The 25,419-nt window shown below is 36.2% G+C and overlaps 1 protein-coding gene across 4 annotated transcripts in view; it reads right to left on the bottom strand.

Annotated features, from left to right (window-relative positions):
- The window catches only part of BLTP3B (bridge-like lipid transfer protein family member 3B), a 52,723-nt gene that overhangs the window by 10,561 nt on the left and 16,743 nt on the right, over positions 1–25,419 (bottom strand). For 3 of the 4 annotated variants that reach the window (XM_050323420.1, XM_050323419.1, XM_050323421.1), the window contains 14 exons: positions 23,499–23,590; positions 21,798–21,987; positions 18,704–18,844; positions 18,000–18,170; positions 16,614–16,794; positions 15,226–15,309; positions 11,711–11,893; positions 11,488–11,606; positions 9,656–9,797; positions 8,729–8,922; positions 5,727–7,225; positions 5,120–5,295; positions 3,677–3,813; positions 2,017–2,167 (listed from right to left, as the gene is read on the bottom strand). In XM_050323420.1, coding sequence (XP_050179377.1) covers positions 2,017–2,167; positions 3,677–3,813; positions 5,120–5,295; positions 5,727–7,225; positions 8,729–8,922; positions 9,656–9,797; positions 11,488–11,606; positions 11,711–11,893; positions 15,226–15,309; positions 16,614–16,794; positions 18,000–18,170; positions 18,704–18,844; positions 21,798–21,987; positions 23,499–23,590 — 3,460 coding nt within the window. Of the gene's footprint in view, positions 1–2,016; positions 2,168–3,676; positions 3,814–5,119; positions 5,296–5,726; positions 7,226–8,728; positions 8,923–9,655; positions 9,798–11,487; positions 11,607–11,710; positions 11,894–15,225; positions 15,310–16,613; positions 16,795–17,999; positions 18,171–18,703; positions 18,845–21,797; positions 21,988–23,498; positions 23,591–25,419 lie in introns of those variants that run through there. The other variant, XR_007629899.1, reaches the window with a different exon arrangement.

Raw genomic sequence — 25,419 nt, forward strand, 5'->3', positions numbered from 1 at the left:
GCAGGGAATTGCAGGGCTGCCACATTGCCCTCAACTTACTCCATATTTTAGGCACCTTTTTCCCTTTCTACTTCTACAGCATTAACAGTATAGTAGGTTTTAAATGGTTATTTTCACCCAGAACACCTTCATAGACTGTAATTATAACTTGAGTATTCACTGCTTTGCATGATTCTTCAGTTTACTGGCTACAATTGTTAATGCAGCACTTAAAGTTTTATTAAATGTCATGGAGGAAGGGTTGCCTCTAGTGGGATATTATCATACACATTTACTCCCTTGTTCTTTTAGTGGTATTTTGTTACTGTTAACTCATTTAAATGGTTTTCTTTTCATCTGATTCTCAAGCTTTTTCCCCTTTGTTCTTCTAATAGAATAAATGTAGGAGATGGGAAGCAGCAGCAGCTGCAGAAGATTTCCTGACTCAGTACAGAAAGCACAGCCCTACAGTGGAGAGATGTACATCACAGAATCGGAGCGACCAGCAAGGTACAAAAAATGTAGTGTTGGGCCCACCCATTTAGGTACCCACCAGAAAGAGGAAGAAGATCCGAATCATGTTATAACCTTTTGTCCACAGAATAATCAACCAGTGCGTAAGCCTCTCATAATCAGCTAAACCAGAGGAAGTGGGTTTTAGTTGTAGAGTACACATGAGAGCAGGAGGGTGATATGTTCATACTGTTTAGTCCCTCTGGCTTTCACAAAAGATATGGCAGATAACCAGAAATCAATTTGCCTGCTGTAAGAACAGAAGGTCATCCTGCTGGACCTCCTACTTGCCCTGATACTTGAATACAATATGGTGGGACAGCTGCTCTAGGCAGCAGCTGCTGGCAGTGGCTCAGCTGACCAGTAAATGGGTTCTTTAGCCTGGGCATCAGAGGCTGTGGCACCTCTGAAGCTGAAGCGTGACCTCCTGAACAAAATCCATGCTGCTAGAAGGCTGAAATAAAACATGGCAGCCAACAGCTGTTATAGCTATTTCCTGGGAAAAGAGAGAAACCAGAAGCAGGTGCATCAGGGATCTGCCCAAAAACCCTGTGGTGCAACAGAGCTGGCATCCAGCAATCCATGTGGAAGGTTGGCAGAGGGGAGCAAAGAAAACTGAGACATGAAGTGGCACACCAATACTTCATGCCAAGGAAAGAACCTCAATGTATGAGAACTTGGTTTTCTGGCAAAGAATGTATATGTTGCACTCATGCCCAAGAACAGCTCAGACAATACACTGGTTGATCTAGTGCAAATGTCTGGCATGAAACTACACTGTGTTTCTATCAAGTTTAACAAAACACCACCACCCCCTCAAAAAAAAAAAAACCAAACAAAACTGGTGGTCTGTCCTCAGCTAATCTTTCCTAATAGAGAATAATTTTTAAAGTTTTCTTAAACCAAATATTTTAAGTCTGTTTAAACTGTGGGTGTAATTTAATCTAGAAAAACAGATCTTGAGAAAAAGGAACAGCTCTTCAAACAAAGGTACATTAAGCAAAGTATTATTAGGGACATAAGGGAGTTCCATCTCCACAAAACAATAACGTAGTGTAACGTGTCGTGGTTTCACCCCAGCCAGCAGCCAAGCACCACACAGCCACTTGCTCACTCCCCCAACAGCAGGACTGCAGGAAGGGTAAAAGCTAGAAAACTTGTGGGTTGAGATAAAGACAGTTTAATAGGGAAAGCAAAATCCAAAACATAACCCCCTACCAGCCACTATGAAGACAATTAACTCCACCCCAGCCAAAACCAGCACATAATAAAACCAACTTCATTTTTTAAAAAGCAAACTAATGACCAGAATTCAATGTAATGCATTTTTTTACCCACACAATCATAAATGGTTCCATTTATTTATTTTCTTCTCTTTTAATGTAAGCAGGAAAGAAATCAGAGTTCTAAACCAGCATAAAAAGGGATACTACTGAACTACTATAAAACTGTGTTTGCATTTTTATTTACTTAGAACAATTATTTCCAGCTCCTGTTTCACAACACTGAATTGGTAGTTCTTACCAATAGTTCTGTTGCACAGGTAGTGTCGAACACCAATGTTTCCCAACTGATGTGGTATCACTTGGTTGACCTGTAGGCATATTTCTGTGTCTTCACCTCTCATGTCAATTTCACCATTAACACCAAATACTTGAAAAACCACAACAGACATCTGTCAATAAAACCAAGATAAAACAATATAAGATTATAAAAATGAATTTATAGTCATTATTTTTTCTAGGGTCTGTCTAAACCTTTTCTGTCACAAACCCCTTTGTATCCAAAACCCTTGCTCACAGAAAAGCACAACGTTTTCTCATTTCTTCTTTTCATTTTGGCTTCATAATATTCAATTGTCCAAAGACAGACACTTGTATTTATAACCCACTGACACCAATTCAGAATTGGCTAGAAAAGCCATGGAAGTGAGACAGACTTTTTCCACTCTGACAGAGAAGCACATGATCTATGTGACACCTGAAATTTCCTAAGGCTGCATTCAACTTTACCCATATCACAAGCACAACCAAGTATTGTGGTGCTGAATCAGACCAGGTTAAAGAGCCAGGAGAGGGTACTAAACTTTGGCTATCTGCAGAGTAGTCAGCCCTTTTTCTATATTTATTGGGTGGCAGTATTTTTTTAAAAGAAGTCAGTTTTAAATTAGCTTAGGTATCAGAAGGTGCATGTCCATCATTATTACTACTGTTTTGGGCTTATTTTTCTAATGGCTTTTTAGTTACAGTCTACAAGTAGAAAAATATGCTAAAATGTATTTGCATAACAATCTGAATGAATTATATTTTTTCCATATTACCTATATGCACAGGTGATTGAGAATTCATTTAAAAGGAACCAATAATTCAAGTGAGCTGCTTTTTTTTCTTATTTTTTAAAAAATGAAAGTAATCCACAAATATTTTAAAGCAAAGGTAGGATTACATGACTAACATTACTGAAAAGGAAAATAAGTCAGCAAGCATGGAAGATATTTCAGTAAATTCACTGTCTTCCTTTGGGCCCATATAGTCCTAGGTTTCCAGTTCATGACCTTAACTGATAGAACACAATTTGAGAAGCATTGATTAGGACCAGGATCAGCATGGAATAAATACATAGGCAGATGAAAAAAATGGACCCTGCATGGTGTCTCAGGCAAGGAATCTCTCTCTACATGTGCTAGTCTTATAACCTTCTCTAAACGCTGGGCATTGTCCTGGCATAATCCTGGACAAGAGGCATCTCTGATCTGGCCCCGAAGCACCCTTATTACATTCTATTTGAAAATTCTACAAAATGCTACCAGTGCTAAGGAAACAACTTCATATTAGATATGTCAGAGTTAACGGTGCTTTCTCTTACCTACACGTGATAATGATGATAAAAAACTCATTTTAAATATCAGATTCAACTAAAGCATAAATGTTTTCTGACATTTTTAAGTGGCTGCTGTCATTTCTCAACAGTGGCTATAGAGAAGGTAACAAAGAGAAAGCTCAATGTAACTTGGATTGCAGTCTCCATTTGTACTTAACACAAGTGCACTAGATCTGTAGGCTTACATAATGTACTAACAAAAGTTGCCAAAACTAGTCAAAAAATCACCTCTAAAACAATCATTTTAGTTCTATTTTAAGGTATAATTTACTAAAGCATATATTCTAATGGAGTACAATATTACCATTTCTTCATTGGTCTCATGGGCATTCTCTGAAGCAGCGCTCATGGCATCTGGAGATGACCCATCACAATTTTCAATCACTGTGCCTCCTTCATGGGCATTTTCTGATGGGCTTTGATAGTTTGTGGCTGTAATACCTTCCGTATATACATCAGAAAAAATGGAAAGTTAGCATAGCATAACCTGAATCATTCCTATATTAAGAATAAAGTCAGTGTTTGTTACTGTATGCATACATTGACTCATTTTTTAAGATGAGCTGAATGGCTTATTAAACAAATATTTGTGACTGAACAGCCGAATCCATTCCTCTTACAGAGAGTTCAGAGTTCTAGATGCTATACAAGTAAAGCAGAATATAGTGACAAAATCAAAACAGCACTCTGCATGCATTGTTAAAAAATTGTGAAGAGTAGTTTTTAATCTTCCAAATCAAATATAAACCTGATTGAGCAGAAAAAAAAGTTACAGATTTCAAGTTGTGTATCTAAAATACTGCACAGTGCCTTTAGAGCAAATATTTGTGGTTTTATGTTTAGAGAAATAAGCTACAAATATGTTTATTAGAGCAATCATGATATTGTTTCCTTGACAACTAGAAAGCATGGAGACTTAACCTGCAGTTAAATACTGCTTAACAAGCTAAAAAGACATATAAAGGTTATTTAAAAAGAAAAATATATTTTATGGCATACTCCCACATAAGCACATACAGGAATACTCCTACAATTCAAATATATTACAGGTTTGCAAGTGAAGCAGTCTTCTCACTATTGCTCTAGACTGAAGAGATATCCTACAGAAAAAGAGTAGTCATTATTTATTCAAAGTAGAATTTATCAGAAAAGTGGTACCAATAAGGTCTTCTTGCTCTATTTCCTGACATTAGAAAATTATTTAATCACTAGATGGACAGATGAGCAAAAATTGGACAAATACATGCTGCTAGACAGTAAACAGCTAGGAACTGCTCGTTGAGGAACAAACTGCAAGGAGACTACCAAACCTATCTGCCTGATAACTAGCATGGTGAGTATTAGTGAAAATCCATTTCTTTTTCATCTACATTTAAAATTAAAGCTTCTTTACCACTGCAAGCATAATACTGATTCAGGGTACAACCAGTAAATACTTGCAGTCAAAGCAATGGGTTTTAAGTAAAGCAGGGAACAAGTTCTGCTTAATTCAAAGTTGCAACACAGCACTTCAGTGCTCTTACTCTCCTCAAGAGAGGAAAAAATTAAGTAGTGTTAAGTAGCACACCTTATTTTCCCTTGAAATGATGTATGGTGAATATACTTAGTATTACTAACTGGTGAAGGCAACAGAAATAGTCTTGTAAAGTATCCAGGTTTTGCTGGACTAGAATCCTTTTGAGTATTATTTTAGTTACAAACAATATTTTCACATATTGCTTAAAAATATTTTGTTAAACCTACTTACCTTTCTCCAGAAAGCTTTGACTGTCACTTCCATCACTCTCTATCAAATGATCTTCTAGCATCATACTATCAATAGAGATGGTATCCAGGGAGACTTGTGATGGACTTCTCTTCATATTTTTGTAAGAAACAGAGAATGCAGGGAGGTTGGATGAGCAGCGTTCCTTAGGCTTAGCACTTTAAAATATAAAAATATTAGGAAATTATTATTTCAAATTAAAGGAAAGACACAGAATTTACTTTAAAAACTTGCTCTAAACCAGACAAGATATAAAAAAAATAAATCTGATTATTCAATAGCCTTTGACAAGAAAAAGAATTAAAAGTAGAAACAACATGCATTCCTCTGGGTATTTGTGTTAATACTTTTCTCAATACATATTTTATAACATTTAAACTGAAAGTAAATAGTTTAAATCAATTAATAACACTTCCTTTTAGCTTTCACTGAATGCCGGATACTGCGTATCTTTCTACGTACTTTAAAAATTTTCATCTACTAGATGTTCACTTCTGGACTGCTAAAAGTACTAGAAGTATGTGGCCAACAAGATTGCTAAATATTGTCAAAGAGTAGGAAAACTGATTTAGTATTAAATCTTCTATACCTTGATGAAGACTGGGATGCAAACATTTTAACTGAAGTCACTTTGTCTTTGTTGATTTCAAGCTCTTCAGATTCTAAGGCAGTTTCTGTTTCCAAGTCATTGACTTGGTTAGGACAGCCTTCAGTTGTGCCTTCCTGTTCATTTAACTTATTTGAGAATATATTTCTGTCATCCTCTTTATCAATGAAAAATTCAGTAGAATCTTCTCTCTTATTTAGAATGGACACTGAATCCCTAGGATTCAAGCTACTTTTCTCACTTAGAGGTCCACAGACCTCCTCTGAATCACTTCTACTAAAAAGTCCACTGCTTCCTCCTTCACTTGTATCTCCCAAACCTTTATCTGATGCATCATCTGAAAATGACATTCCTTTCTGAAAATCCATATTACTGTCTGATTTAAACAAAAGAGGATCTATTAAAATTCCTTTATTAACTTCACCATTCAGAGGCTTGCAGTCATTTACATAATTAAAATTAGTAATACCACCTTCCACTATCTTACTACCAACTAATTTACTCTCTGAAGTAAGAGCTTCCCCATTTCCCACAGGGGAGAGTTCTGATGCCACGGGACTTCCTTCTTCCACAACAGGAGACTTACAAGGGTTTCCCTGAGTCACTGGATGGAGTAGTAAGGCTATTTCTGCACTTTTCAGTAGGATCCCAATGCAGACATCTGTTTGCTTTGCAGGTTTTCCTGTCACTGCTTCTACGTCATTCCTTAAGTTTTCCAGGAGCAATACAAGAGATTCATGGAGAAACAGCAAAAAAAGATACTGGTAGTGATTGATCTGCACGCTTACATGTTTTTGAACATGGACAAGAACATGTACATCTGCATCAGAGGAAGAGCTTTCAGAAAGCACTCCCGAAGTCTCAGACATTTGAATGCCATTGGTCAAGGGCTCTGTCTCAGTGCTGTAATATTCCTTTAGAAGTTTTTTACGTTGCAATCTATTAGCAAGATCACTAGATTCACTTCTTGGAATGTTCAAAGCTGTCTGATTATGCGATAAAAGCTCTTTTTGTGACTTTGCAAATCTTACTGGCTGGCAAATCCAAAGTGAAAGCGGGAATGAGTCCACAAAGCTTATTGGTCGGCCTTTCCCACTTTTCGTTCCTTCATAATCTATCCAAAACTGGGAAAAATGCAAAGCCCAAACATCAGTAGCTGCAGATGTCTTTAACGCATATTTATTCAATTTTGGGATGATATAACCTTTATAAACATCATGCATTTTAGTGTCTTGTTCATGAGCATGTCTCTGGAAGATTGGATGCAAAAGATTAAAATTTTTCTGGGACTTAGGAAAACTGGTGAAAGTTCTACTAAAAAATTCAGAGTCTTTGAAGTTCTGAAACAAAGCTTCTAGATCAGAGTGTCTGCAGTTTGGTGAGCATCTGGTATTTGTAGCAATCATCTCTGAACTTTGAATGGAAAGTGCACGAGGTTGATCTTTATGTATTTCAGATTTGTTTTCAAATGGGATGATGATCTGCAAGGGAGAAATATATTTTATCTAGTTAGAAATATGTAGCTTAAGAAGGTATACAATTAAAGAAACAAAATAATAGCCATGACAGCTAAAACAAAGGAATATAATTATAATTTTATGAGAGCAGGGATAAGTCAGGCTCACAGTCTATGATTTATGTTTTCTCTCATGTTTAAGAAGGATACTTTGGCATCTAAACCTCAATGTTTGTACAGAATGTAAGGGTCTCAGGCTTTTCTTATTTGAAGGTCTTAAATTTAGTTCAGCTCCATTAGGCTGAAGTGTCTAATTTCTTCAACTCAGAAACAGCTTGGTAGAAAGTTTCTTCACGTGTTTGAAAAATTTATAGCTTTGAAAAACAGAGAATTATAATTTAGAGTACAATTTGATTTGTCAAATAAGGCTTTTCACTACACTGAGTACTAAGTACTAAGTATTTTATTTCTATGTTAAGGTAAAAGGAAACACTTAATTGTGCTAGTGCAGTTAATATTCCTAATGTTGCAGAATACAGAATAGGTATTTTTGACAATTATCTGATGATGATGATGATGATAATAATAATAATAATCTTTTTCATCATAAAAATAACAATATGCTCCAACTCTTAAAAACTATCAAAATAGTTCAGTAAACTGTATTTGATTTAACTTGCATATTTTTAATGCAAGTTTTAATGGTAACATATTTTACGCCAAATTCTGTATTCCATAAACTGACTTATTAGAACCCTTGAAACCTCTCCTGTGAGCACCATTGAAAAGACTCATTTTATTCACCTCTGAATCTTGGAAACCACGCAATGAAATACTCAATGCAAATGGGGGATGAGGGAGGGTGGGAAGTTTATCTACTCAATGATTCTTTTTCTACAAAGAGGGAAAATACGAGGGAAACAAAAATTTGATGTTCAATGGCATTAACAAGCATCACTCCTCTGGACTACAGAGAACTTGTGTACCTGAACTACAGTCAACAGCTGGCATGAAACAGAAAACAGTGAGAATGGGTTTTGGAAAAGGAAATAAACCTTCAGATGAACTGCTTTCCTCACTCTAGGTTCTTGTTCTTTTACTTCTCTTTACTCTTGTTCACTAACAAGATGAAAGACTTTTGGTATACTACAAGCAGAGGAACAAGAGAGGGCCCCTGCATTAATATGGAATAAAAATATGACTTTTTTCACCAGTTATTTTCACTTTAGTGCTCAATTTTTTTTTCTTCTGCTATGTCAGGTTCAGCAAACACAGGTAAATATTTTGTTAATACTCCCATTCATGTCTTCAAATACAAAACCAAAATACCCCTAGAACATAGATGAAGTAGTATAGAAGACAGATGTCTGTTTTCAAATCATCATACTCTGCATAGCTTTTGAGATCAGTGTGGCTTACTGCATGGGTTGATTGTTCATTCATTAGTGTATTTATCCCTTAAGTTGCTTTGCTAACAGCTTTTTAGAATAAGAGAGAAACCACAAAACCTTCCTCAATGAGAGCATACCTTTAACATTAGTCCATCCACTCTAACATCAACATGTTCATCTGATTTTGAATTGTCATTTAACTTGTACATGGCCATGAACTGAATAAGACTCTGTTTCAAATCCAACACAAACTGATTTAGCCAAAGAATACTTCTCTCATCCAGGGTGAACTGTAAAGCATTCAGCTGGCCATACAAATTTGGACATGGAACTAAAAGAGAAGAGAAAACAAAACTATGAAAATAAGTAAAATGTTTATGGGTCAGGTTTTGTTTATTTTTTAAACAGTTGTGGACTTACATTTTCACCAGTAATTTTCATCAGAGAAAGAACACAAACCCACTCCTTTAGTCTCAAGGAAGAATAAATTGTTAGGGGATACCTGAAGTGATGCTTCTTTCTCTCACTCCAAGCAAGTAACTGAATTTTTGAATGTAAAAACTAATATTAGAATAGAATCAAGTCTGAGGAGATGGAGAGAATGTCCTCATTACAGAATAAGGGCAAGACCACAGAGATTTGTTGTCCTCAAGTCCCATTCCCAGGACATCCACTGACATTTCTGTATATAAAACAGAGCCAGCCCCAGAACACATTCCTACAATAACTCCAGCAGATCTTTGTTCCATCTCAGATAGTACTGAAATAGTTTGAGTTATTTTACGTAGCCAGACAGCAAAACTGCAGAAACAGTATGTGGATGTTGGAGAATGAATAATTAATGTGCCAGTAAAAATGCTGCGTTTCCAGACTTACAAACCATGTTTATAAAAAGGAGTATTACTAGGAGTCTGCCAGGAACAAGCACTGTGGAAATGGAACAGTGTTGTGGGTTTTTTTCCATTTTAGAAAGCTGTTACTTTTTTCCAAGCTTTAAGCTTCAAAAAGGTGGAAGTAACACACAAAATTTATGCTTCGATACAAAAAAAAAAGAGAAGTCTTACTTGGAAAGTCCTTTCCATCTGGATAGTAATATTCAGTGAATTCAATATGAATAGCTGGCATTTCTGGTGGAAGATAAAGTGACTTTTTATTGCAAGAGATCAGAGCTTTAGGGGAAGAACGACACTGGTCTGCTGTTGAAACCTGTAAAAGACAAAAGATTGATTTCATTAATATATTACATTTTTACGAATCATTAGGCATTTGTAGTTGCAAGGTACTGTCCCTAGTAGGGTAATATTCCACTGCTCTCAGCTGTGGATCCCCAACCACAACACCAAGTGCTGACAATGCAAAACACCTCAATGCCTTGTAGCAGAAGCAATGTGCATAGAACAGTTTCACAAGAAAACTATATAGTTTTAAAGGTATCAGATCCCCTTCAGAGGAGGCAGGAATTAGCAGGTCACTTTCAAAGGTGTTCAGCAGAAGCCTAGAATGATCTGATTATCTTTACTGCAAACACTACAGCTCCTGTTTAAGCAGTTATGCTCAGATTTAGTGTGTTTGCATACAGTCTGTCCCAAAGGATCCCATATCTAGATGATAAGGGATAGATAAGCTAGATACATTTCTTACACACATATTAGCAAGTCCTTGTACTGTCGTAAGGACAGATTCCAGTACACAGGCCAGCTCTAAAATGCATGCTAGGCAAGGTGTTCAGCATGCACCTGGCAGAGATATGTGTGACTGGATATGCCTGAAGGGCTACTTCACAGGAGAATCAAAACACTATGGAACAGTAATCCTCCATTCCTGTCTCCTTACAATGTAAATTACGGAAGATGTAGAAATCAGCATTTAATATGTGTTAAATTGCTTTGAATGCATCCCAATTTAAAAAGTATGTTGTCAAAACAAAACTCTTTCATTCAACAGTTAGTAGGTCAAACTGTTAGTTTGAAATTACCCAGCATACTAATATTGAATATATGATGATGCCTACTTGAATGAGTTTCACTGGAAATTGCACAGAAATAATGACAATTAAAAAAAAACTGAAAATGTGTTTCTACAGAGAAGGAAAGGACAAGCATCTGAAGAGTAGAAGGCAAATGGAAACACCAACAGTACAAAATAAAATTATAAAACCACTTCAAACCCATATGAAGGCTTCTAGTAGCAAGCTGCAACCCCCCATGATACCAGAAGTGATATGGAAAAAATGTGTTGAAAACTGGAACAAGAGCAAGTAGAAATCACAATGACAAAGGGCACACACTAAGCAGTTTTTTTTAGGACCTGAGACTTAGAGTAGATCCTCTCATATCACTACCATTCTGCCTAATAGATATAGTCCTTCTCTACACCACTTGCCTCCAAAGAGTGAACCTGGACCACAACCAGCAACTAAAACTACTCCCTCTAACAAAGGGGAGGGGGTGGAAATGGTTGAAGTGTCTACTCAAAATATCACAGGGGAGGAAGGGCCTGAAGAAAAATTTTTAAAATTTAAAAACTCTCAATATTTTTTAATGTACTTTGAAAAATATAACAATAAGAAAAGCCTGGTATACAAAAACACATATTGAAATATTTGGTACTTAACATAGTGCAATGGAAAGATCAATTTTTAAATTTCTAATTCATTATTTGGGGAACAGTAGAACTAGGATCCAAAACATAATTGTTATAGTGCCACAAAATAAAGTCAGTGAGAAAATACCCACCAATTTTAACAAGGCAGAAACAGGTCCATAAAGGTCTAACCCAATAATGAATGCATTGACTCATTAATTTCAAAGGGCTTCATAATTGTCCCTTAAAAACCACAGTTAGAAAACAGTGAAGGGTGAAGTAGCCCCGGTTTTACTAACTTTAAGAAATGTACCTGATATATATTGAAATCTGCAAGTCTAACCACAATAGGACTAGACATCAGTTTGCCCTTTGGTTGTTGGGAAGATACAGAGGAAGCCCTAGATGCTCCTTTCGGTATCTGTTCTTTGCCTGTAGGAAAGAATAGTGATGGAATCATTGAAAAGAACACCTTTTTTTCTTCAATAGTTTTAACATTTCATGGAATTAGAGCATTAGTGATGTAAACAAAGTACCTGTTTGTATGTTCTGGGGAGATACATCAGGTGGTGATTTGGGAGGAGAATCTACAACCTGATCCTTCACAGCCTGCTTAAGCAATTCAACATTGCTTTTGAATTCATTTAATAATTCTTCAGCCCATCCACTTCTGGTTTTAGTGGCATCACTGTAATGCATCCAGTGGTCACAGCTGTCTCCTGCAAAGAAGAGGAATAGGGAAAATATTAACTCATTTGAAAGTTTTCTTCTTACAGGATGACAAGTTTCCACTATTTCACAATTCTTCAAAATATAAGCTCATTGCATGCTGTAATTATAGAACAACAGAAGTCATAACAGACTTTAAAACAGAAGTTATATACTACATTAACACAAGTCTCAGTACTTCACAAAATCACTCAGAATATAATATTACCACCTGCTTTTTAACACCACTAACACTCAAAATATCATCAAATATTTGCAGTTCAGAGGAATTTGATGACACACTAATGTCATATGTGAGAACATGCAAAAAACGTTTAATAAAAAAAAAAAAGTGAGAGCAAGTAACAGAATGATGTCATCATTGGCACTTTTTCCAAGCTTATCTTCCCTGCCAGAACTGTGTCCTAAGAAGTACCTGGTCCCTTTCCAGAAATATATTCTTTTTGTCTTAGTTCTCTAGCACCTTTATGGCACACAAACAAGGTAAGTTCAAGCAGTGCTGCAGCACACACAGCCTTAAAAATCAACCCAAATGGAAATTCTTTTATTCCTTTTTCCAATTCCTGTTCCATTTCCAACATGTTGGTCAAGCATTCAAACCTCTGAAAGAAATTGAGATATCTTCAAACAGTCCCTGTAAAGACATTCTGCTAACCTGTTCAATAATAAGGATGCAATACAAATAACTTGTATCAGCTGGTACATCACTCTTTAAATGTGAAAACTTATTTTATTTGGGACTTAATGAGCTTTTGGATACTTACACTGGGGATGAGTAGATATGGTTGCTATTAAAACAGGAAAATGTTTTTAGAAAAAAAATGTAATATCAAGCCTAAATGCAAATATTTCAACATGGAAGAAACTTTTAGGGAGGGACCTATCACAAGACATGATATTTTTCCCCACCCTACTACCTCACAGATATCTTTAGGGATTGTTCACATCTTTATTGCTAAGGAAGAAGTGAAAGGAACAAGGAAGAAACCAGAAAGAACCAAAGGACAAAGATGCATTAAACTGAAGCCTGTGAAGCTGGGATTCTGCCAAACAGGACTAAAGTGGGTCACCCCAAGCATATGCACACAAACTCTGAAGTACCTACAGGACTTCAGTGTAGTAACACCACAGGGAAAGCTCTCATAACCCTTCTGGGAAGTCAGTTTGGGCAGCTGCCTCTTTGAAGTGCTTGCACACTAACACATGCAGCATGAGCTACATATGGGAGCAAGGGAATTACAAATCTGTATGCAGTTGCAGGGGTGTGATCTCACTGGGATCACAGACGCGTGGCAAGATAGCACACACACAACTGAAATGCTGCAAATGATGAACATGGGCTTTTGGGAAGCACAAGTCAAGGAGCAAGGAGGGCAAGATCAGTGGAAATTGAGCTCAACCTTGGGATGGATTATCAGCCAGCTGAGTGCTTACAGGTTGGGATTAGAGGAGAGACCAACAAGGATGATGATGTGATGGATTTCTGCTCCAGACCGTATGATTAGAAAGATGATGAGACCCTTTTCACATAGCTGAAAGAAGTATCATGTTCACAGACTCTGGTCTTCATTAAGAACTTTCGGCACACCACCATCTACTGGAGGGACAACACACCAAGACAAGCAATCCGTACGATTTCTGAAAGTGCGTTGATGACCACCTCCTAACACAGGTAATCAAGGAGCCAAAGAAAGCATGTGCTCTACTGGACCTTCCTTCAAAAAAAGGAAGAACTGGTCAGGGATATGAAGGTCAGGGGTGGCCTTGGCTGCATTTACCATGACATGGTGGTGTTTAGGATTCTGAGGTGAAGGAATGAGACAAAGATAAATGACAACCCAGAACTTCAGGAGAGCAGCCTCTGACCTCCTTGAAAGAATATGGGATATAAACATGGACAGAAGTAGGGTTCAGGAGAGCTGGCTGAAGAATCACCTCCAAGCCAAAGAATGGTCCACCCTGAAAAGCAGGAAGTCTAGAAAATGTGCAAGGAGGCCCATGTGGATGAACTAGGAGCTGTACAATATGTAGAAGCAGCATCAGGTTACCCAAAAAGAATATGGTGGATGGTGTTAGGAAAGCCTACCTGGAGTTCAGACTAATAAGAAGCATTACAGGTGTATCATACGCGAAAGGAAGAGTAGTGAAAGCTTGGACTTGCTGCTGAATGGATGGAGGACCTGGTGAAAAACAATGTGGAGAAGGTTGAGACAGTCAATGCCTTCTTTGGTAACACTTGCCTTCAGGATTCCCAGGCCTCAAAAACTTTGGCAGTCTTCCCCTCTGCAGAAGAGCAATAACTTAGGAAATATTTTTGTTCTGTTGATCAGATATCCACCAGTCCATGGAAACAAGTGCTGAGCGATGTCAAGTGCTGGCCAATGTCATGAGGAGGCCAGTCTGAATTATCTTTGAAAGGAAAGATTTCTGAGGACTGGAAGAAAGCGAATGTTATTCCTATCTTCAAGAAGGAGGATGAAAAGAACAACACACCAGTCAGCCTCATCTCAAAGAAGGTAATGGAAGAAGGTAACAGAGGGCAACAGACCAAATAATCCTGGAAACCATTTCAAAATACACTAGCAACAGAGAGGTAATTGAAAGTACACATGCATGGATTTATGAAGAAGTCATCCCTGGGGAACTTTACAGCCTTCTACTAAGAGGCAAGTGGCTTGATGGATGGATAGGGTAGAGCAGTGGACATTGTTTGCCTCAGCTTTAGCAAGGCTTTCTCCACTGTCTTGTCACACGCTTTGTAACATGTATCTTGTCTCTCCTAAAGGTTTTAGATTTATACTAGAAATTGTTTGTATGAAATACTTCTTTGGAAATTGCTAAAATTTGCTTAATGACATTTCTTAATAAAAGGACAAAACCTCTACCACTCTGGGATTCTTGTTTATCAAAATAAAAAGCAAAACATTGCTCAGAAATGGACATAAAATAAGAGACTTGTTTATGTGAAAAAATCTAGCAGATGGACTCTTGTAAATATCCAGTTAGTGAATTCTCAATATGACATACTGCCTTCCTCTGTCAACACACAAGTCTTTTTATGTCAGAAATGTGTAAACACCATTTTGCTGACCAAACAGAACAGTGAAAAAGCATTTGGCAGAAAACAGCTCATTCACAGAAATTGATTCCCAGGTTGTTGCTTTTGTTGTTTGTTTTTGCATACAAAAAGAAATAAAAAGGTGTGCATTTCAAATGCTGTGAACATTATTTTCTAAGCTGAATATATACAAACATAATTTTTTTTGTATTCAAGCTAGATAGTTACATTCAGAGGAAATTCACAAAATGTTAACTTTCATACCTGCTTTGTGAAATGGGTAATAGTCCACTGTTAAGTAGCTGAAGGAAAGTTGCATGGCCCCTCCTGTAACACGTCTATTTGGGTCTGTAAAATAAAACAATGCTTGGCTCTGCAGGTTGCAGTTAGCATGCTAGTTCTCAGTTGCTGCAATCCTTTAAACAGCTACTTCTTCCTCCCCTTTACTGTCTCTCCTTACAAGCTCATTATCTTCCCTCAAAATTTTCATTCAGGTAGTCTTCACTGGTTTCTAAAGATCAGCTCATAAAACTCTGTGCTCAGTCACTACTAGCAAATTGCATATTGTTCTAAATGTTATTAAAAAGACAACATGTTAAACACATATTACTGCAGTTTTCCTGAAACAAAACTTTTTATACTGAATATATGACTATGATCAGTCATTTGAAGTCAACATTTACATTACAGAATATTGTAAATATATTTGACAAATACTGCAGTGAAGGGGTCTTCTGAGAGTCTTCTGTTCTGATTTTTTCCATCACAGTCAGAAGTAAAGGACCAATAAACAGACCTCATTAGGACTAATAAATTCCACCTGTAGTGGATACACAGCTTGTAAGGAAGTAAGTCTCTAGCCAGTGACCCTTATGCTCTGCTGCTGTGCAAGTGCCTTCCCTACTCAAGGAAATGCATTTGCTAAAACTTCAGTTTTTCACACTCTTCTTCAGCAGACCTTGTAAGTTTCCATAAATTTTTCAGTTCCTTGGATATACACCAGTATGTCACTCTCTTCTGATGACTTTTAAAAGGCATGAAAGAAGTGTCATTTGTCTTCAGTTTTTCTGATTCTAAATATGGCTACATGCGGTAGCCTTTTATTTAAAAAAAAAAAAAAGTACAAAATCTACAGACAAAATTTTAAGGTCACAGAACACTCGTTCTATTCTTCCCATATCCTACAGACCATACCAAATTGTCTAAATTAGTAACACAAAGAGGACTGCTCTTTTATTAGTCTGCATTTATACGAGTATTACAGAAGCAGATTGTATAGTGACCCTTTCAAGCCATGGTAATGTTGCCACTGCATTCTTCATAACCCAGTTAACTTGGAAAAAACCCCCAGCAGCAACAATCAGACTGAGAGAATCAGTTTCTAGAAAACAGAAAAAACACAGAAGCTACTAGAGCTCTTAGCACAGTTATTGCATTTATTCTAATAATTTATTCTAGTAATTACATTTAATAACGACATATTGTCCTGATAGAGCCATCTAGATAATTTTACATGTGTCCACAGAGACTGGAGACAATTCTGATTATTCCACTAAAATAAAGACTCTCGATTAACATTATTGTATTCCTCAAAATGTCTTCTAAGGATGATTATAAGTCACAGATACGTTACTTTTAAAAAAAAAAAATACCTTTTTCTTTAGAATGGATATCGTCACATATATGTAGATCCAAATGGGAAATTACTAAGTGATGAGAAGTTTCCTTAACATCAAAATCATTAAATAATTTTACTATGGCATCATTTTGATCAGACGCTGCTGTTGTCTGCTGCGTTTTCACCTGCTGAGAGCTGGGTGCCGGGACAGAGCTCTGAAAAAATATTTAGTTATATCAATTTATGACGCTTATAATTTCTTTCAAGCATAAGTATCCAGTTACTTATACAAAACAAGGCTTTGAAATAAGGAAAAATCTGCATGATGTGCATTCACCTTGGATCATTACTGAGGTTTAAGTGTACTGTTTTAGAATAAAGCTAAGTTGAGCTAATGGGTGTGCGTCACAAAGCGGCGGTGCCAGTGCATCCCCATTCTCCCTGGCCCCCACACTTCCTTACACGCCTGTCACCTGCAGCACTGGTATTTTTCTAACTTTTGTTGCAAGCTGTTCAGGGAACTAAACCAACAGTGGGCTCCTTTCTGCTACTTTAGCTCCTCAAACTAAATCACAATAGGATCAAAGAGAAGTTGGTGCCAGTACCGGAGAACTGGCAAGTACAGGGCACTGAAGCATCGGAACCTCCCAGCTCAAGAACAGCCAACCACTAGACTGCTGTGGCTAAACCATCAAACCCCACTGTAAGGCATCAGAACCAGCACAAGAACTGAACTCTCCATTATAGTACATAACTGACTGTACTCAGTCTTAGTAATAAATCATGTTTTATTTTTATAGCACTGTCTTTTACCAGTGTACTTGTCCTGCTTCTTCATAAACAAGAAGTGTCTCCCCTCAACACTCACAAAGCCCAGCTGGGCTAGTCTGCTGCATGTGATGAAGACCACCAAGGTTTATATGCAGCATCAGTAACACAGATGTGCCAGTAGAAATATCTTTAAAGTAGAATTGTTTTTCACTATATATTCCAACGAGAGCTGCACGAGAGTAAGCTCTTACTAAAAGCTAATTTTTCAGTATCATGAGAACAAACTGGACAAGAAATTTAAATCATTATAGTAAGCATATCTACCCACACATTAAGGTTACCTTAGTGTGTCTTAATTATTTAAATTCATAACCAGAAAATATTCGAGAACAAATTTACTAAACAGTTAATCAAGGGTTAAGTAAATACAGAAATCTAAATACTCTGTATATGGATAAAGAAATAAAACCTTTTTTTATTTTCTGCAACTAACATCAATACACAAAATCTTGTAAAATAAAGGCTATTTTATACTATGATTCATTCCCAGTGTAATTCAAGATATATAGCTGAATGAAAGTTAGTAACTGAACATCCTCTAAAATAAATTACCACTTGATAATGATATAGTGAGATTCAATTCTCGTACCTGGGCTGTTTCAGAAGCCAAGCTTTTCCTCTGTTCTGTTGATTTCTCTATAGCTTCACTAAGAGATTTGGCATACTGCACCATGGCTTTCAATTGGGAATCAGTCAAAACCCACAGCAAATCATCCAGAATCAGAACCAGTTTGGATGCCACTACGTTACAATCTTTTAACTGTAGAATAAAAATTTAAAGAAGTTGAATGGTCCATTAAGTACTTAAGTTTCTCATAAGAAATACATGGGGGGGGGGGGAAGCAGAATGCAAAAAGCAGTACCAGACGTTTTTTATTTTAAATTGTATTCCTCTCATTAACTAAGAATTACTTAAGACACAGTATATTTATGCCTCACTTTATGTGTTTGGCATGCACTGGATATTAAACTGCTGCATTTCACTAAGTAATGTAAATATTACCTGAATCTAGAGAGGTAAAACAACAGGCATCATCATAAACAAAGTTCTGCAGAGCAAAAGGTTTCATTAATAGGACCTCTACAAGGCCTTCATTTTCAAAATCTGCCTGCAGTATTTCTATTAAACTCTACAATCTTACCAATCATATGTTATTAAAAATTTAGTTCAGGGAATTCTACATTTTGTATAGCCTAAATTTAAAACCTTTACAATGTGTGTGTATGCATTAAGGGCATGAGTTACAAATTAATTAATAAAATAATAAAATATTTCAAACTTTTCAAGTTTACCCTTCTTTTAAGCGTGACCCTAATTTTTGATTGGTTAGTAATCAGTCGAACTGGAGCACTCATGATTTCATGCTTAGAACTCTGGATTGCATCTGCTTCTATTCTGATCATCTGCCAGTTGATTTCTTTAAAAGTCAAAACCTTTAAAGAGAAAAAAAAAAGAAAAAAAAAATCTTCATGCCATATGACAGTTTACTTGCACCTAACCATGTGTATATATATATCTATATATATATATATATATACACACACAAACCCACATGAGCTATATGAACAGAACAAATACAAGTCACTTGTTATTCCACTTCGGAAGCAAAACCCTGACCCTTCTTGCTACCTCCAAAATGTCACAGAAATGTTTAGCTACTTCCAAGTAGCCTTCCAAGGCCGAGGTAACAAGCAGCATTTAAAATATTCAGAAGAAAATAAAGGTCACAACTATTGCATACTAGGCTGCCTTTGGGAGAGGAAAAAAAAAAAGATTGTGTAGTTTCGTTTCAAAATGTTAAATCATAGTACATAGAAAAAGAGCTGGAAGGGAAGCAAAGCTACAGGATGGGAAAGAGTTTTTTGGAGTGTTTTATTTCAATTAAAACAGAAACTTAATCATTGAGCACACTGCACGCCATGTAGATCCCACAAGCTTTGAATCTACTACATGGATTTCTAGAAGACACAGCAAACAAATGTTAGAATAATGATACAAGAGCAGCAAGTACAGTTGGACACTGAAAATCAAATAGGGAAAAACCAGTGACTGCCCAGCAGCAGCATCATGGAGAACATCAAGTGAACAGGAGGACATCAGTAGGAAGAAACAGCAATTCTAGTCCTTCCTACATGGTTTGGATGAGGGGATTGAGTTTACCCTCAGAAAGTTCGCAGACAACACAAAGCTGGTATGGAGTGTTGATCTGCTAGAGGGTAGGAAGGCTCTGAAGAGGGATCTGGACAGGCTGGGTTGATGGGCTGAGGAAAACTTTATGAGGCTCAAAAACACCAAGTGGCAGTCCTGCACTTGGGTCACAACAACCCCAGGCAGCACTACAGGCTGGGGAAGAGTGGCTGTCCAGTTCTGGGCCCCTCACTTCAAGTCAGACACTGAGGTGCTGGAGCAGGTCCAGAGAAGGGCAACAGAGCTGGTGAAGGGTCTGGAGCACAAGTCTAATGAGGAGCAGCTTAGGGAGCTTGGGGTGCTTAATCTGGAGAAGAGGAGGCTCAGGGGAGACCTCATGACTCTTTACAACTACCTCAAAGGAGGTTGTAGCAAGATGGGAATAAGCCTCTTCCAGCTGCACCAGGGAATGTTCAGGTTGGACATCAGGAAGAATTTTTTCACTAAAAGGCTGGTTAAGCATTGGAACAGGCTGCCCAGGGAAGTGGTGGAGTCAGCATCCCTGGAGAAGTTCATGAAATGACTGGACATGGCATTTAATACTATGGTTTAGTGGCCATGGTGGTGTTTGGTCAAAAGTTTAACGCAATCTTGGAGGTTTTTTCCAACCTTAATGACTCTGTGATTACTCTCTGATGAAACTCTTATCAGCCATAAGAAAAGCACAAGAAGGAAGAGTTTGACATGTGTCTTATTTTTCATCTGTCATTCTTTTCTTGTCAATTTGAAAACCTTATAGCATATGTCTGGAGAATATAAGCAGAGACTTAAGTAAAACATTCCCAATGTGTCTGGGAAGGAGGCACACACTGTTAAGTGGGCAAGATGGAAAGGCACAGTGCAAAGTATCCTTTGCAGAAAAGCAGAGTACCTACCCTTCTCATACAGCAGATGCAGTGTGATTGAAAGCTTCTAAACAAATTCTAAGGAAATTCCTTTTTACATTAAGAGTGTAGCTACAGTGCAAAGGTACAGCACAAGTTATCTTCATAGTATAGCACTTCATTTGTTTCTTCATCTTTTCATGCAATTTACTGCTAACAAACCATTCACTGTAATTTTTAGGAATTGATGTTTACAGTATTCATTGCACTAAAAGGAACACTCCCCAGGGAGTTGTATATGGGGCAACTGTTTGGAATCAAATTCTTCCTAAAAAGCACAAAATCAAAAAAATATACCAATTCAAAATTCTGTCTGGTCAAACTTTAATTCTTCTTCTTTAGACTTCATTAACACATACATGTGGTGAGTTAAGCTGCAGGAAAGGCAAACTGTCAGAAAAATACTTCTATTTTTTGTGATATTTTTAACTGATATTCTCTTGGGGTTACTTTTCCTATGTAAAAATCAACTACCAGACTCCTTAGCTCTGAGTAAACTCTATTTGTTCTGGAATAATCATCTCTAAATAGGCAATCATAGGCAAAATTTAAAACACCCTTTTATTCAAGGCTAGATGTATGATGCTAAAATAAGTCTTTCTGAACACAATATTTAGAATCAACCTTGCACTCAGTATACATTTTACTTTGGTTACCTGGGAGAAAGTCAGGTAACCAATGGTGTACATCAACCTCAGAATTCCATGTTAAATTCTCCCAGACAGTAGAAATGTATGCACTTTACTGCTATTACTTTTTTGCATGCACATGATTTAGCTATTCCAAGAAAAGTATTTAATTCTTGCACAAGAACTTTTCCAAAATACATTTAAAACTGCTTTAGGAAACAAAATCCTCATCAGGCAAACCTTCACAAGCAAATAACCAGTTAAATCTTTAAAAATAATAAAATAGTAACAATAACAATAATAAAAACCAGCACAATACCTTATCCTTCCACACTTAATATACTACTCTTTTTTCTTTCAGTAGTCTTCAAGTCTGGCCCAGTTTGCATTTTAAAATAGTCACAAGCTTGGGGAACGTAAGAGGGAAACAACAGTACACCTGCTTTCCCCAGTCTTTTTTCTTCCCTAAGCATCCACCTTGGCCACTGTTAGAAACATGACGTTTGATCTGACTCACATCCACCATTTTTACATCTTTGCCTTCCTAGAGGACAGCTGAAATTACTGAGCACAGAATGCCTTCATTTCTAGTAATGTCATGTTTCCTACACTGTATAAGGCTGCCATTCAACTTACTCCTTTATGACAAAAACAAGGGAAAAAAGTTAGTAAAAGGTGTTCTTTACCTCTCCGCGCTGAGTTTCTTGTATTCTGGTAAATCTGAGGTCAGCATGTTCCCAGTTTGCATTTACACTATATATTCTCAGCTGGGAAAGTTCAAATGATGCATTAAAGGCTTTTGCACCAATCCTTATTATAATGGAGTTCACAGAAACTGAAATGCCTTCTACCACTTTTTCAGCAAAGCCATATTCACTAAAAAGTGAAATGCCAACATATTAAATGCATACCCAGTGAAAGGGCACAAAATTAAACATATTAAACATGTGAAATAAATAATGAAACAGATGTTAAAATAAATTAAGTTCCTAGTGTATTCTCCAGTTAGCAAGTTTTACTCAATATACTTGATCTAGTTGACAATAATTTCCACCCTATGATCCTAATCTCTAGGTAGTGATTAAAGAACATATATTTGACTAAGATCAATCTACAGGAAGTATAACAGTTAATGCAATCCTTCTATGTTAAATATTTTATATGTGTATATATATACACGTATAAAAATATATATTGTACATACATAAGAATAGCAGTCTACAGCATTATGTAGAAATTTTACTCTTCTTTATGTATATACATAAGGAGTAACTGATGGCAAATTAATTATTTAACAATTCCAGTCTGGTTAGTATTTATCTCTAAAAGCCAAGTTATTCTGTCCATTAAAAATAATACCTTTCATATATTCAAAATATTATAAAGTATTTGCTTTGTTTCATTCTGTAAAAGAACGGTAATTACACTTCTACAGCAAGTTAACATGCATTCCAGCATTAAAAAAAAAAAAGCAGTTGCAATTACTTTTTTAATAAAAATCTTACATGTTCTGAATGTTTTAGATTAGTGAATGGAAAATTATATTTTAAATATTATTTGAACATCTAAAATTTTTTGCCTTTTGTTGTTTTGGGTTCTTTTTGCTTGTTTTAAAAGTACAGTTTGTGTGGTTTGGCATTCCTTCTCCTTTTCATAACTTCAAATTCTACACAGAATCTCTATGGCAATGGTTTTCAAGCTGTACCCCAGGAGACACAGAGGTCCATGTACTACTTCTACACATTGCACAGAAGTTAAAACAAGAAAAAAAATTGTATCATCACATTCATTTCTCTGTATAAGGGTCACTGTGACCACTGAAAAATGTTTTGGGTTCATATAAAGGAAACGATTGGGAGTGTGGTGAAATAGAAATCACTGATGGAGTGCTATCTTGTCCTAGCAAATTACTTGAGTTTTGAGATACACAGTGTGCATGAAATCTCTCGGTAAGATTTGGTTGACACAATAAAGGAAAGAGAACTTGAAAACACTACACTAACAAATAACCCTTAAAACTGGTTTTTAGACAAAATAAATGAAAGATAAAAATTTTTAAACCCCACATCAACATTATATATGTTTTCTAAAAAGGCTGAAGGTAAGATATTGCTAATTTTTAAAAAACAATTACACTTGGTAAATATCTGATATAGCAGTTGCCCCAACATGAAACATGGCTAGGAAGCTCCATACCTGGTCCACACATTCTCTGGATAGTTCCATTACCTCTATACCACTTCATACACAAATAATAAAATAAAATTTTGGAGAGATGGACACGGCAAGCTGGAACCCTATATCCTTCTGGAAATTTGCAGTCAATCAAACTGTTTTATAGTAATTCAATTTTTTTTGACCAATTACATCTAAATACCATCACTGACCTCTGTCCAGATGCAGTTGCTATAGGAGAGGGTCCATTAGGGGCACGTGGCTCTTCACATGTGCTCATTTCCATTATAACTTTATCCAAGGACTTGAAAAACAAAACAAAACAAAAAAATTGGACATCTAAGAGGTAACAACGTAAATAGACAACATATGAAGAACAGAAATTGAAAGAAAAAAAATCACTTAAGAACTTTTTCTGAAATATACATAAAACATTTCTTACCATGTTGTTTTTTCCATAAAATTTTGTAATACCAGAATTACCTTTTTTAACATTTTTTAATATTTCTTTTTAATTTTGTGAGTTCCAGCAGACATCCCCAGACAAATATTGTATCATAAAATTATTGATCCCTGAGTTTTACATTTTTTTAATTTATATTTATTTTTATATTACACATTTTCAAAATGCATTTTCAAAAATTGCATTTCAAAATGGACATACTTTAATGTAGTCATCTGAGTTTTCTTTCTATATGGTTGTTTTAGTGAGATACTTATACCTCCTGAGTTTTCTGAATGGTTCAGTAAGTTCAGAAAATTTTAACAGAAAATATTTGAAACTAGTCCACTAAAATTCATGATAGTCCACGAATGTGGTGCTGCTAATGTATATATATATACACACACACACACAAATCTTCAGTAGATCCAGTAAAACAAGTAATTTCTAAACAGATATATTGCAGTATCATTTGCAACACATTATATTGTAGTAAAATTTTATTCTATTTTTGCATTCTTTGTACTTGAAGAACTTGAAGAACTTGAAGCTGTTACAGATGAAGCTGAGAATTAAGGGAATGAGACATCTAAATCCTGTTTAAACTAAAGGCCCTATTTAGATAGCAGAATGATAACACGCATATTAACAGAGGTTGAACAGAATGGGAACAAACCAAATGCAAAACAATTTTCCCAGCAATTGAATTAATACAAGAATCTCCAAACTCACACTGCAATATTTGTGGCCTAAATTTATCATTACAACCTGGGAAGGCTCTTAGGTTAAGGCTTATAGTTCTGAAATTTTGTCCCATTGAATGCCCATTCAAAACACAGAAGCTAAGATTATGTCCCTGTCTAATTCTACTTCCTACCACCCCTTCTGAATTCCTGCATTTATGCTCTCAGGTCAGACAAAACGTAATAAAGACCTTTGTCCATTTTAGATTTTTCATGATTCAACCTGCCCTAGCTACTGGAATTTATTATTACATTGTGTTAATTGTGCCTGTCTTCATAACCTGCTTGCTTCACAAACATTTTCCTGTACTATTCTTATCCATGAAAACCTAACTGCGACTAAAAAAGTCCTAAACTCTCTAATCTGGATTTATTTATACTTCACTATATGTTGATGGTTAAAGGGAAGCATTAGCTGTTAACAGTAAATCTGTATATTTTAAAATTATTTTCTCATCTGTCTCAATGATTATCTTACCTCGCAAAACAATAACAGAGGAAAAAACAAGAAAAACCCAATCCCATAGTTTGAAGATGGTAGGGGGAAACCAAGATTTCTCCTGTTATCCTAACACTGTTGGGTGTTTGACCACTCTTTTTCAAGTTTTAAGAATTTCCTTCACTAGATGACTAGTGTAAAGAGCAGTAGGAAGGACAGTGATTCAAGGAGTTTGCATAATATAAATAAGAGGTAACAAAGAATGCCTGGATGAAGATATATGTCTTTTCTCACTTGTAACTACCATACTTTGATAGAGTAAAAACTTCTGCATAGCATCCTTGGATCCTAGATCACTCCTCAAAAGTATCTTGTTCATCATATAAAACCAGAAATTGATTATTATAAAGAAAACAGTATGTGCCACTATGTTAACAGACAGATTCTCACAAAAGGCAACTCAGTGAAAAGACCTTTGGCTAGACAAGTGGGTTCTAGTCACCTCCTAA

Source organism: Myiozetetes cayanensis, unplaced genomic scaffold, assembly GCF_022539395.1.
Source record: "Myiozetetes cayanensis isolate MyiCay16 unplaced genomic scaffold, myiCay2020 scf3, whole genome shotgun sequence".
Lineage (NCBI taxonomy): Eukaryota > Metazoa > Chordata > Aves > Passeriformes > Tyrannidae > Myiozetetes > Myiozetetes cayanensis.